This window comes from Triturus cristatus, chromosome 3_1, assembly GCF_964204655.1.
Source record: "Triturus cristatus chromosome 3_1, aTriCri1.1, whole genome shotgun sequence".
In the NCBI taxonomy this organism is placed as follows: Eukaryota; Metazoa; Chordata; class Amphibia; order Caudata; family Salamandridae; genus Triturus; species Triturus cristatus.
The window spans coordinates 688,972,778-688,987,803 of NC_140583.1; the positions used below are offsets into that span (position 1 = coordinate 688,972,778).

The 15,026-nt window shown below is 44.3% G+C and overlaps 1 protein-coding gene across 1 annotated transcript in view; it reads left to right on the plus strand.

Moving 5' to 3' along the window:
• LOC146860809 (sperm-specific sodium:proton exchanger-like) overlaps positions 1-15,026 on the plus strand; it is a 5,538,638-nt gene that overhangs the window by 119,448 nt on the left and 5,404,164 nt on the right. Inside the window, exon 2 of the mRNA XM_085646172.1 lies at positions 1,264-1,364. Coding sequence (XP_085502298.1) covers positions 1,264-1,364 — 101 coding nt within the window. The remainder of the gene's footprint in view (positions 1-1,263; positions 1,365-15,026) is intronic.

Below are 15,026 nucleotides of genomic sequence, written 5' to 3' on the forward strand. Positions count from 1 at the left end.
AGGCATGGAAAAAATGGGTGGTACTCACGTCAGCACGCTGACGAGGTCTTCTTATGGCTCCGATGATGTCATACGGAGTCGCGAGCGGAGCAGTGCCATTGTGACATCCTCGTCAACGTGGGAGAGCTAAGAAAAAGTTTCTGTGGAATGCTGGCGAAGGGGTACTTCAAAAGGTTGAGGACTCCACACACAGATACTGTTTCCACCAGAAAAAGCGTTACCGAAGGTAAAGTACTTGTTCTTTTGGGGCATAGAATAAATTCTGCCAAAGATCATAAAGGTCAGCAAGTCCCCTGTACTTGCTATGCCTATGAATGAGTTCCAATGGTAGTGTTCAACATATACGGACTCAGTACAGAATGTATGTAGCAAAATGGTAGCAATAGTGAACATAATTATGGTGTACAGAATAAGGAATTCAATCATGATATGTATTACAGAGGTGCATTCTTGCCTTTGTAGTTAAAGTTTACACCTCACACAACAGAAATTTATTTTTTGGGGTGCTCGGTATCTTTGACCTACCTGGACCAATGTATTAGAGGACACTCAAGAGACTGCAAAATTTGATGTAGACTGGTCAAATGGTTCGGATGCATGGACTGGCATCTTGGAATATTTTTTATAAAACCATAAAAAATCATCCCAAGATGGCTGCTCAGGCATGCACATGCATGTGTATTTGTGTCCTTACATACAGTGGCCAACTTGTAATGATTTGCCATACTTTGTGAAATTTGAATTATAAGATGGCCATCCTTGGATGTACATTTGGGTGCAGAACAGGCCTGAGTGCATTTGGTATTAAAGTATGCAAAAATACAGGTGCTGGCAAAGCTAATAGCTGTGCACCTGCCTTTGAAGGGGGGTTCATAGGTGTATTTGATTATGTATTTCTGCAGTTATATTGATAAAAAAAAAGACATGAGGAAACTAACTAATTTCACAGTTGTTAAGGTGCTAAAGAAAATGAGAAAACCACTTCTGCATGTGTTTGGGATCTTCTTTACAGACACCAGCGGTTTACAAATCATGTTACTCTAAGGAAAGTATACATACTGATAAACACATTTTAGAGGTATATTTTTTGTTTCATTTCGTGCACATTGTATACAATCTGATTTTGGATGTTTGTTATGTGTGTGAAAAGTGTTCAATATGGGAAATTAATAAAATGAGTGCTAAGCATGTTTAAGGTGTAGTGCTTCTCATCAGTGGCTTTTGGCATTGTAGTAATGCGGAACTAATATTTTTATCTTTTAGTGATTACTAAAAGTCTGCTAAAGAGATGTGAGACAATCCACCCAGTACTGATTGGCATATTCGGAATACTCATAGGTGTATTAAACAACACTCTTTCACAGGTAATTTATCCATTGCAAAAATGTACAGATTTGCTACACAGTATCAGTTCTCATCACTGTAGTACAAATACCAATGTTTTGAGCTAATTTATGGCAAGCTGTACATTTCTAATTCTACAAAGTTATTTTAACAGTTCTTATATTTGTATTTCACACGCATTATTTCTGATAAGTCTACAATGAATAGCTACTTCCCTATTTAAATCTACATGTGTAACTGTTATGTCTGATAGAGACTTCTAGCTGCATATGCATTTGAATTTCCCAGGCATCAGGCTAAATCTGGAAACCTTTGCTCAAGCAATACCTCTTGCACGCGCAATCAGGTGGCTCCATTCGGCTGCGCGTGATGCTGTCGGCGTTGCGGTCACTTATATAGACGTCATGCAGGAGCGCGGATGTCAGTTCTTTTCTTTCCAAACCCATTAAGCGCCAATCCACGAAGAATTACCCCTTTGTCCCCTGTGCGAGGATGTCCTTGAGGAAGACAGGGTTTAAACCGTGCGGTGCCTGTCACCGCATGATGTCGGTTACCGACCTAAACAATGTGGACGGACCCACTATGTGTATGCAATTAGATCACTGTGAGTAGTAAGAACATGGACCCATTAGGTGTTATTAAAAGACCCCTCACACACCAACCTGGTTGGTGTCATGCTTCATCATTGGGGTCCCAACCGGGCGGCCGAGTGCCTCCCGTTTGTGCTACGACGCCTGATTACAGCGGAGCAGGTGTTGTGCATAAATGTGATGTGAGGTGAATTTTTTACAGTTAAAATTATCTCTGAGGATCCTTGTCTATGACTTTAATAATGGCGGCTCAGGATAAGGGTAAAAAATATGTGTAGTGCAACTAATCTGGGATTATTACCATGAGTTGACTATGCGTGGCGGTCTACATGTTTCAGCCCGTAAAAAAAGTGAAAAGGGCTTTCTTCAGGACCAGGTGAGTGAATAGTGAGTGGCAAAGGTGAATAGTGTCACGTGAAACCTTTTGTAATACCTACACACGCGCTAAGGTGTGTGGTGGAAAAAATGTCCGCGTAGTCACTGACACTTGAAAAATACCTGTTGGGAAAAGAAGAGACATAACAAGACATATAGTTTTGCAACATAAAATGCAATCTTAGTGGCAAACGAAGTGTTGTAGTCAAATGTCTCTATGACTACTACAGTGATTGGCATGTTGCCCATGCTTGCGGCAGAATGCAGGTGGTACTATGCATGCTGCGTCAGTATTCATGAAAGACAGCAAGGGCAAATGAAAGGTGTGCGCGCATTGAGTAAAGGCGCTAATCTTAGACTAACAAAGTGGCACTTGTCTAGCTCCTTGGTGGGAGGAGACTGTTTGAAATAGTGAGGCAGCACCCTGTGTAGTCTGCGGACTATGCAAATGAGATGGGGACACTGGTGCTGTGAGCAGAAGTCCTGGGCGCATGGTGCGCTTGTGGTCAAGAGCATGTACATACAGTGATGTGACTGGATACTTCTTAAGATCAATAGTGACTGTTAAAAACTGTCAAGACAGTGGTGAAGCAAGCACAGAAAATAATTATAGTTACACTATATAGGTATATTAAGCGGGAAAATCGGGGGGAGGGTTATTCATCCAAGAACCGATCTGTAAAAAATGACATTCGTAGTAAGTACGAAGATCGTTGCAGGCTCTGTGAGGGGGCCTCCCTTATTTTTGGAGCACGCATTGTCTTACTTGATCTTGGTGGTCCCTCCGCTGCAAAATCTATCTCGGTCCCTCGTAGTCCCGGCTGGGTCTGGGAGAGCCGAGTGGAGGCAGCTTTTATCAGGAATTAACAATACCCGGTACCTGTAGAGAGACACGTCCGGGCCGCGAGATGACTTTGCAAGCGCTCGAGCGCACGCGCACGCATGAGCGGTAGGTAGTGTGGTATCGGTTCAGAAGACCGAGGAGCGGCGAGTCACAATGGCGGCCATCTTAGAGAGGGGAGTTCTCCACAAGAAGGCCTGTTACAAAGTGCTAATCACAGAATTAGGTGTGGCTATCCAGATGAAGATAAATACCATTAATAAAATTAATAAACTTGGGGGTGAGCACGCATGTGCCAGTGCCGCTCAAAACCAGGGTAGATAAAATTGGCAATATAGTGATAAAAGCCTATGGGAGTCTGAAAAAGAAAATATGTCGCAGTAGGCATGTTTGTTGTGAAATTGCGCAGGAACAGGAAGGGAAACATATTAAGAAGCTGAGTACAGCGGTGGCACAATGCTGATGTTGAATGATGCACTTCAAAAAAGGTGGTGTCCACACATGTGTTCACAGTGAGAAAAGGACGCATCATAGTTTCAAAAGAACGGAGTTCTGCTCCTGGGTTGGGTAGTAGGTTAATGTATTAGGTTCTGCTGAGACTATTCCAAGGTATGTTGTCATTCAAGCCTGTTTTGTGACTGGATGAGCGATATATCCATCTCTGTTCCTTCTGGAATAGCTGCTGTTGGATATTCGGCATATTTGGGTCCAAGGTTTCTATGATGACCCAGCGCATGTCATTGGTGGTGTGTTCTGCCTCCAGAAAATGGTTGGTCATTTTCGTCATGTTTTTTTTTTTACATCTTATTGTGCTCCGATGTTCACAGATTCTAGTCTTGATCTTCCGGTTGGTCATTCCAATATAAGTGAGGTTGCATGAGCATAAAATGCGGTATATGGCATGCGCTGTATTACAGTTGGTGTGTTGTCGCAGTTCCCATGTTTTACCTGGTTCCAGATGGAGAATTTTTGTGGTTTCAGTCAGGTGACAGACACTACAATTGCCACATGCAAAATGACCAGTTATTCTTGGGAGCCCCCGATGCATTTAGGACAGTGTTGTCAGGTCTGTGTTGTGGGACTGGCCTCGTAGATACCAGAGCATCTTTTATGGATTTGGCTTTTTTGTGCGATACAAGCGGGGGGTCCCAATTGAGGTTGCCTGTCTTCAGGATTTTCCAGTGTTTCTTGACGGTATTGGAGATTTTGGTGGAAACTGTATTATAGGTCGTGACACAGGTCAGAGGGGTAGGTTGGGTTTTTCCTGAGTGTTTTTCAATGAGGGCTTCACGATCCTGATTCCGTGCCCGTTTTTTGGCTTTGTCAGTGATGTGTTTGGGGTACCCACGGTCTTGAAGCTTATTGTTAAGGTCTTTGGCTTGTTCCTTGAAATCCATCATGCTACTAAAGTTCCTACGTAGCCGTAAATACTGTCTATAGGGGAGATTTTCCCAAAGGGGCCTAGGGTGGAAACTGGAAAAGTGTAGAAGCGAGTTTCTTGCTGTGGGTTTATAGTGTGTTTTGCTTTTCAAATGGCCATTCTCAGCCCAGATGTCTAGATCTAGGAATGTAGTTTTCTGATGGTCAAACAAGTGTGTGAACTTGATGTTTTGGCCACAGGTATTGAGCCATTGGCAGAAGGTGTTTAGTGACTTGGTGTCTCCTTCCCTGATCAATAGGATGTCGTCTATATATCGTTTATAAATCTTAATTTCCGGGATCCGGGACACGTCGTTGGAGAAAATGTATTTGGACTCAAAATCATGTACATACAGGCCTGCCACTCTGGGGGCGAAAACGCTCCCCATGGATGTGCCGTATTTTTGGAGGTAGAGTTGGCCTTCGAATTCGAAGAAGTTGTGTTTTAGCGCGAGTTTGGCGCATTCCCAGATGAATCTCCTGCATGTGTGGTATTTCCAATCGGTTGTCTCCAAAGCTGTCTCCAGGATGCACAGTGTGTCTTCTTGTGGGAGGCTGGTGTAGAGGCTTTCTACGTCGAGGCTCACTAAAAAGGAGGTCTCTGGATCGTAGGCCATGTTGTTGAGCAGTCTTAGGAGATCTTTAGTGTCTTGGAGATAGGTGTTGGTGGATTGGACCATGGGCTGGAGAAAAAAGTCACAATACCGGGACAGTGGTTCCAATAAAGAACCTATGCCTGATACAATGGGGTGACCCGGTGGGGGTAGTTTGTTTTTGTGAGTCTTTGGTAGTATGTAGAAGTAAGGTATTTTGCCCATGGTGGAGGTAAGGAGCTTGGCTTCATTAGGTGTGATTTGTCCCGTAATTTCAGCTTCCTCCACTAGGGAATGGATGTGTGCTTTTAGGTTTTCGCTCTGGTCCTGATTTAGTTTTGCATAGTTTTTGGTGTCGCTGAGGAGTCTCTCACATTCTAGTCTGTAGTCCTCTCTGTTCAAGATGACTGTCCCTCCACCGTTGTCGGCGGGTTTTATAATGATGGATTGGTTGTATCTCAGGGATTGTTCAGCAGCACGTTCTGCTGTGCTGGTGTTCTGGAAGGTGTGGTCCTCGCTCAGTGTTTCGATATCCTTGGTGACGGCTTGTTCATAGACAGCTACCTCAGGTGGTATGGCACTTGGAGGGGGCATGAATGTTGATTTTGCTCTGAATTTAGTGTCCCCTTCCTGATCAGTGGTAGTAGGGAGAGGTGAGTGTTCAAAGAAGGCTTTTAACCTGAGTTTCCGGAAGAAAGCAGCTAACTCACAATGTAATTGGAACTTGTCTAGTCTGGCCGTAGGTACGAAACCGAGTCCCTTTTCTAGAACTGTCAATTCTATAGGTGTTAAAGTATGGTATGAGAGATTGGTTACTAGGCTCATCTCGTGCTGGGGCCTGGTTGCTGGTCTTTGGCTTTGCTCCTCGTGAGTGCTCCCTCGTGCTGGTCCTCTCCCCAATGGACTTGGTTTCCTCGTCGTCTTCTCCCTCTGTTCCACTGGCCTCCACCTAAAAAAGGAAACCGTTGGTTTGGGTATATGTAATGGGGTGGCGGTGGTGGTCCAAAAGGCATGTTCCAGCCATATCTATATTGTTGGTGCATTGGCGGGTATTGCACCGGGTAGTGTGTATTAGGCCCAGGTGGTCCTGGTGGCCAAGGTTGTTGCCAGGAGATGTTCCTGCCTCTTCCTTGTTGTTTTCTTATGTAGCTACTCGAGCTTGAGGTGCTACTCCCTGATGAGTCATCGTCTGAGGATCCGCTTGATGTGTCACTCCTTTTGGGTGCTTTGTACTCAGTATCTGCATAGGGGTATGTTTTCAAATAGGAGAATTTTTTTAGATCATTTTGGAATTTATTGATTTTGCTTTGTGTTAGACTTTCCTTATATTTGTTTATTTTTTTGTTGGTCTCATCCAATCTCTTTTTGAAAGAGGTGAGGTTGGCTTTAAAGTGTGCTTCAGTTGTTTGGATTTCTATGAGTTTGGATAATTAGGATGATCCAATCACATGTGCACCGCCACGCTATCTGTGCCCAGTCTTTGCGGAAGGTTTCGTCATCCAGAAAGATTCGAGGGGCATTCGTGACTATGAGTCCTCTGGGGGCTGTGTTGTTTCGTAAATATTCGGTGAGGATGACTCCGTGGAGAATAGTTCTGATGCGATTCCGTTTTTTCTCATTAAGGGATTCCCAATCGGCTGTCTGGGCTATTGAAGTTGCCACAATAAAATCCGCTATGAGGGGCGGGTTAGCTAGGATGTTGACATCATCCAGCGTGAAACCCAGACCCTGGTTCACGGCCATACTTGTAACTAGATTCTGTGCAGTTATACAAAAAATAAGTGCAGTTATACAAAAATAACGGACCCCCACCTCATTTGTCTCTTGTGTCTCAAGAGCGACCAGGACTCGTAGTCGTGCTCGGACTGCCAGGCTATGGCTTTGAAGGCCGTGCAGGAGAGCGGGCTATGAAGCACCTTGCGGCCCGGCAGCATCCAGCGAGACTCTGCGGAGGTCCCAGTCCCAATCGAAGAAGAGGAGGTCGCAAAACTCCTCCTGGAGCCCCAAGTCCTCTTCGTCTCTCTCGAGGTCATCAGGACACTTGGGGAAGAGGCACAAGAAAAGAAGAAGTCCAAGCGGACTTCATCTTTGCCTCGACTGTCATCCGTTGACGAACGAGGTAAGGAGCACCAACACTCTAGACACGTTTCTGCGGAGCCAGGGTCGGCTTCGTGCCTCTCTCCCTTTGCGAGAGCGACCCCCACTCAAATTAAAGATTTTTACTAGGCTATGCGCCGCGTATTTGTGTGAGCCGGCCCCACAGTTAAGCCCTCGGGCCCCAAGGGGTCGGAAGGGGCCCCATCGGATTTGGTGCCGTCAGCTCCATCCACAGCGCTGGTGGGGACTCAGAGATCCGGGACAACGCTAGTCGTGTAATTGCAACCTTTCCTGGCATTGGACCCAAAGTCGGTGCCTATGGTGACACCGGTGCCCGCCGCCGGTGCCAACCCCATCCTCATGCCTGATGACACAGAATCGGAACAGCATTGCTCGATGCCAATTCCGACTTCGAATGAACCCATTGATTCTATGTTGTCGCCTGAACATTTTGATGATGTTTTAGGCTCAGGAGGGGATTGGGAGGGGTCTATAGACCCTAAAGAACACCAGGATGTTTCTGCAGAGCAGATGGACTGGTGTAGGGGACTTGGGGAGGCCAGTAAACTGGACACGTCCCCAGATACTGACATGCTCTCCCAGCCACCTGTGGCTACAGAGGAGGGGGCATCTAATGCCATGGTGGTCAAGAGAGCAGCCGAGGTCATCATACTAGAGTTGCCCTCAAATCAGGTCAGGACTAATCTCCTGACCGAAGTGCTTCCACCTCTGAACCCCTTTTGCCCTTCAAGGAGGCACTTACCAATGTCCTTCTAGGCATGTGGTCCAAGCCTAGCACAGGGGCTCCTTTTAATAGGACAATTGTAAGCCGCTGTTGGCCGGCTCCCGGCGACACAAAGTTCCTCATCCAACACCCTACCCCTGAAAGCTTGGTGGTCCAGGCTTCTTCCTCCGGATAGGGAATCCAAGAGTCTGGAATCAATTGGAAAGAAAATGTTTTCTTCTTCCAGCATGACATTGCGGACCGTGAATACCTCATGCTTATTGGGCTGTTTCTCCTGCGTGCTTTGGGAGATTGTTGCGCAAGGGCTGCCACAAGTCAGTGAGACCGATTCTGAAGCTGTTGGGCCTCATGGCCTCCTGCATCCTATTTGTAAAACATGCCATGTGGCGCATGTAGATTCTGTAGTGGGACCTGAAGTTTCGGTGGGCGCAGCATCGGGGAAATCTCACTGATGTTGTCCGGATCTCAGAAGGAACTGCGAGAGATCTCCAGTGGTGGTTGGCAAACTGCGATTGGGTCAACGGCAGACTCCTCTTCCTTCTCCCAACCAGATCTCACAGTCGTGACAGATGTGTCACTTCTGTGATGGGGCGGCTATCTGGGAGAGTTGGAGATCAGGGGACATTGGTCTCTGGCGGGGTTCGAGCTCCACATTAATTTTTTGGGAGGTCGAGCAATTTTGATTGGCTTTGAAGGCATTTCTACCCGCAGTCAAAGGGAAGTTAGTGCAGGTTTTCACAGACAACACCACCACCATGTGGTACTGCAACAAGCAGGGCGGGGTGGAGTGGTGAACCCTTTGTCGAGAGGCCCTGCGTCTCTGGACATGGCTGGAACAGCAGGGCATAACCCTGGTGGTTCAGCACCTGGCAGATTCTCTGAACGCCAGGGCGGATGAACTTAGCCATCGATGCCTAGCAGATCTCAAATGGTGTCTCCAGTCGGAGGTGGCTCAAGGTCTCTTTGAGCACTGGGGAGATCCTTATTTAGATCTGTTCGCCTCCGAAGAGAATACACAGTGTGAGATCAAAGTAGCTTGGTGCAAATTCAATTGAGACCTTGGAGTAGCAGCATGGCATTATTGCATGCATACGAGGCGAGCAGCACCGAAGACATCCGCTACTCCTCCAAAACGCGCAGGATAGATAAACTGACCCCAAGGGAGATAGTGACTAAAGAGGAAGCAAGACCTTTGCACGACCATTGTGCCGCCTGTTAGCCCCCCGGACCAAAAGGGAGGGCAAGTATGATAGACCTGGCCAAAGGACGGATCCTTCGAACCAGAGTACATGGCTATTGCAGAAGACTGTATCCGGCATGGACTGGGAGATCCCAGGTTGAACTTCCCTATATGCAAGATCGCCTAAGAAGATGGGGGCGCTATGGTGGAGAGAAACCAGCGGCGCTACCCCAAGATATAATGTGCCAGCTGCTGCAGAAGGGCATGTCACGGACCATCTATGTGCCATGGGCCCAGATGGATAAAGAAGAGTTCAGGACCAAACTGCCACCATTGTTTGCCTGGGTGGAGAAATGGTTATTATAATTTGAGAAGAACACCATGACAATAAACCTAGCGATAGGCGATTTCAAAAGTCTGCTAAGCAGTCTCATCAGAGAGCAGACTAAGAATGTGTTTGCCTGAGCCTACATCCCGAAAGTCACACTTACCAACACCGAGCATGACGGGCCACATTCAGTTCGTACAAGCACAAGATATTGAATGGCCCTGAGGGAATCCCTGACTGTCCAGATGAAGGAGGATTGATGGCAGAAAGCATGAAACCTGGGTAGACCATAACCAAATGTTTTGGACAGAATGAAGGAACGATGGGTATAAGAGACAGGACAACCTTGGACCGATATGGACCCCAGGTCACATTCTTCTGTAACATCCTCAAAAAGGGGCTGCCCACTGAAATACTTAGTGGTTTGGACAGCATAGTAGGGTTGGGCTCCAAACCCTGGCAGGAGATACAGGCCTACATATTACCTTATTAGAGAAAGGATCAGGAAATGTATAGCGAAAACAGGCGCAAGCCCAGAGAGACACTGCCTAATTGGTCCAACAAAAACTGAAAAACAACGTCTTCGAGGGTGCCGTGTTGGCCGCAAGCATGCAAATGATACCAGTCTTGAAGGGGGCTCCGCCGCAAAACCCCAGCAGGTTTCAACTCAGTTATAATGGCAGAGGTCAGGAAGGTTGGCAGCAGCCGGACCTCAGACAGTGTTACTATTCCACCAGAATGGGCCACAGGCCGACCAATACCGCCTAAAAGCATATTATGAACATTGATTAATAAATCTGGACCAGTACCCGCAAACTCCCCATCTTCAAAGCCAAGCCCAAGGTAACCTGAATGCACCTTTCACTCAGCTGGAAACAAAGAAAGGCAGCAAGGCACACATTACTGCACCACCCAGTATAGTCATATACAAGTCACAAGAATGTATATTGCCCACCTCAAACGTCCAGCTGCCACATGCTCATGAATCAAATAAAGCTACTACAACGAAATGAGAGGCAATATAGTCACAAAAATCTGAAAGTTTGAGTTTCAACAATTTCGATCCACAGCTCCCAGTGTAAGCAGGACAATTATTTATTCAAATTCTTCCTTATTAGGCATACAGGCGCAGCCAATGCATTTCGCCCAACAACAAAGGCTTCTTCAGGTCTGCAAACACATATAACAGTACATGTAAATATACAAATGCAAAAACACCACATACATATATAAACAAATAATTTAATTCATCTTAAACACAAAACGATATGTATAGTAGATCTCAACAAATAAAGTGATGCCATATCCAACAGTGAGATACACTACAGAGAACAACACAAAAAACCTGAGTTAATACATACATTTGTTTAAGTGAAAAGCTCAACTTTTTTAAAATGTACACCACCGGAGTGTTTCATAATAAATGTTTGTGAAATCCTGTGCTAAAACTGTATTAAGTACTGATACCAAGATCATGCGCTGGCAATAGATGCCAAAAGAGGAAAAAATTAAGTAAACAAACAGTTGTATGTGGGAGATAGTTTTAGGACGAAAATTCCTAATTCCTGACGTATTGACAAATAGCCAAACAGGGAGGAGTCAAAGTCAAGAACACAAAAAGGTGTACTCAATCACCATTATGCCAGTATAGTGACTTGAAACCATACATACTACATTCATATCCATAGGCCTACCACTCTAAATAGTATTTAATGAGAGTTGTTCATAATGGAGCACGCCATATTTCTGGTACAGCTCCAAAAGTCCTCTTTATGCTTTAAATTCAGTCATCCTTCAAAGACTGTAAACAGTAAGGATGCAAGATGTAAACACCCATAGAAAGTGTATCATAACAAATATTCCATCACATCAAAGACACCGAAGAAAGCAGGCTTGCCAAACACATGTTACTGAGTAGTGACACTTAGTCTACAGAATATATATGTGCAAGAAAATCTGTCACATGACGCCCTGTGAAAGGACCTCTCATTCAGCAGTTAAATAGCCGACACCGTGACTAGGCAACACTAAGATGGTGTTATCAATTTTAGTGCCACTTAGTTGGAGCCCATATATTCTGCACACCACACTGCTTTTTCTAAGAAACAAATGTCACAATAAATTATGAATAAGGGTACACCGAGAACGATATCAGATGGTTAGTAAGTTGTAATGCAGACCTTTTATCATGAAATTTCATGCATCGATAAATATTGTGGCTGATTTTCTTCTCCTATGTGCACTTTAATGTCTCTGCTTTTCTCTACGAAGTGTTTTCAATACCAATCGATACTTTGCTGCAATTTGTACCGCTTCTCCAATGTAATCCATCAAGTGAAGAAAAAGTTTTTATCGTTTAGAATATATATTGATTTTCGGCCATGTATTTTCATGTAAGAATTGTCTTAACTTTTCTTTCGAGATTCGCGCTTCTTGACAACTTGGAGATAAACACAAATTCGATTCTACGCATGCGCACCACTAAACGCATTCACACACACACGTTCTAGTGTTTGACTTAGTTTCCCAATATAAACACTTCCGGGTATGCGCACTAATAGAAACGCAAATACACGCGGAGAAACACCAAGCACCTACGGATAGACGTACTCGTCAACGGGTAAGAATTACTCCGGAACTTGGAGACTATTGTTTAATTGATGGCCCCATTCGATTTTTTTAGAGCGTGCGAGTGACCGATTCATATTACTCTTTACAGAGCCTGAATGTCGAAATTGGAACAGTGGGACTAACTCACAGATTTGGTTGGACCTTTGGGTAAACAACTGCGGACAACGTTTAATCACACCGGTTGTTTTTTGAAATATAAGACCCCCTGGGTCGGAATTATCACCAGGTGTAAGGTAAGCCTGGATTCGAGGTACTTACTGCACCGCATATGGTGAAAGAGTGTATCTAAGGACTCTTCAATGTGTGTTCATGGTTAATTAATAATCAAGGAATGGATCGTGATAGTGTATGGATTTTTTCACTTGCTTATAGGTCTGAATCATTGGCCGTACTACGATAAGGTAGGGGTACTTCGTTGTCGGCTCGCACGGATATTTTAATTTTCTCCCTGAGTGGGGCTAATGATAGAATTCGTCACAAACACTTGGTTCACCCGGTTTAATACAGTCTCAATCAGGATGTTTGAATACACAAGACTCGCACATGTAACACCGTGTAAAAATAGAGGACACATCCGTTCACGCGGCACCTGCTGTGAAGGGGTCTTCATAGTATTTTCACGCACTAAGGACGACGCATACCTATTGATATTTTTCTATCTCTCTGTTTTGGTCAAGAATACTCAAATTACTGTCTTTGATCTATACTTATTTGGGTGATTAACCCTAAACACCTGGTTACCTCACTGAAATCCATGGTGCAATTGACCAATGTCGGTTTTTTTCCCACCTTCCGAGTTAGATTTTAACTAGATTACTGTATATCATTATATTCAGATACTTGTCTGTGATATATACCCTGTATATGTTTTCTTACCAGCCCTGAAGAAGTCGGGGGGTGTGTGTACCCCATGACGAAACACGTGTTGGCTGGCTGGATTGTTCTGAATTTCACCATAAAACCGAAAACTGAATCTACTTGATCGTCCTGTGATCCCTCATTTTCCAATTATTATATTGCATGAATCTTGTTTGATACAAATTGGTAACATACCTTGAATACTGTAAAATTAACGTGTGCACAGTCTTGCTTTATATTCTGCATATTGTCATCCACAAATAACACATCCCAAACCTTAAGTCACCTTGTGACCCACAATTATTAGTACCTGTAGATACATTCACGGAATAATCAAATCCTGATTCTGGTTGATACTATCAAGTGTTCAGAGGTCAACGATCAGCGTGGATGAGGGAGCAGACAAATTTCAAGTCTCCATTACCCTGTGTCAATCCGTAAGAACATAAAACATAAGGCCACACATCTTTTCATTCAGGGTGGGCTAAGCGTTACATTGTATACACGCACTTGTAGTGGAGAGTCTAAATGTTTAATATATTGAAGCAAGGGCTACATCCTTACAATACCACTGCACAGTTCTTTTGTATCGCAGCAATGCGCGTGGCATTTCCACTCTTCTTTTTTAGAGTTTTATATAGCACGAACTGGACCCAAGAAATTGGGTATCAGAGCGCTTTACACGAGCACCAGTTTTGTTACAGAAAAACACATTCATTTTTGTTAGGCACGGGGAGATTAAGTGATTTGCCCAGAATCACAGGATGTTTTAGCGTCGTTGCAAGATTCGAACCCTGTTCACCAGCTTCGAGGCCGACTGTTCTAGCCGTAAGGCTACATCCTCTCCCCACTCTTGTAGGAGTTGTTTACCACGTCATTTAAAACCCCAGCTAGTGCAGTCCAAAATTCAGATATTCCATATAAAACTACACCCGTTCAAAGACCCCAATACTGGTCTAGAATAACCCACACCTGTTTCACAAATGCACTAATCGTTATGTCTTTAACAACAAGACTACCTGTAATCACCACTCCCAGACAGTCTGTAAACTCCCATCTACGCACATAATTGTTGTCACGGACAGATTACCACAGACCAATCTGTGTCTGAATCTCATTCCTCGAGTCAATTAACCCATGCAGTATAATGTTCAAGCTTGTTACTCATTTCTTTTGCCAAGTTTACGAGTTCATAAATCCGTAAATCCCCATGAACATACGTAATTGCATTTATGAGAAAATACGTCCCAAACAAATCTACATTCCAATTACTTCCTCGTACCAAGCGACCAACACACCACCAAGTACAAACATATCTCTTGTACTCACAAGTTTCTTTAAACAAGTTTGGAAGTTATTCAAACCGTCAGAGACATCCTGCACTTTATGCGTCTCTCCTTTTACTGTGAACCTTCCAGCTACCGGAAGTTAAAGGGCGGCAATACACGAAATGTCCGCAATGCTACACCGCTAACCACCGGATTACTACAACAATTCAAGGCTATTTGTTAAATCAATTTCTGCTCATTATATTGCTGTGAAAATGGACCAATTCCTAATGGGAAAGTAAGCGACCCATTAGTATGGTTATAGTTATTCGAGCTCATGGCCCCAAATCTGGGAAGTACTGGTAGCCTCAATTTTGAATCGTAAAATGCCCAATTCTCGGTAGGACGACTTCTACATTCTTATCCAGATCAATTCATGATCAAAATCAAGATCCCAGTATAAGAGCACATTGATTTTCTTGTGTAATGCTCGATAAGTTAGATGCTCACAATGCGGTCATGCCGTCATTGACGTAATACAATACGATAGCGGTCAAGTAACTAAATATCAACATGTGATACGTTATTTTCACAAAGGCTAGGTTAAGTCATAAAGGTTCAGGCCACAAGATATATTCATTGAATTACAATATGCAACTGTCAGTAGGGCCAACCATATTTATAATATTCAATGTGTCTGGTGATCCAATTTAAAATACCCTTCATACCAAGGATGCGTGAAGCATGTTAAAACTAA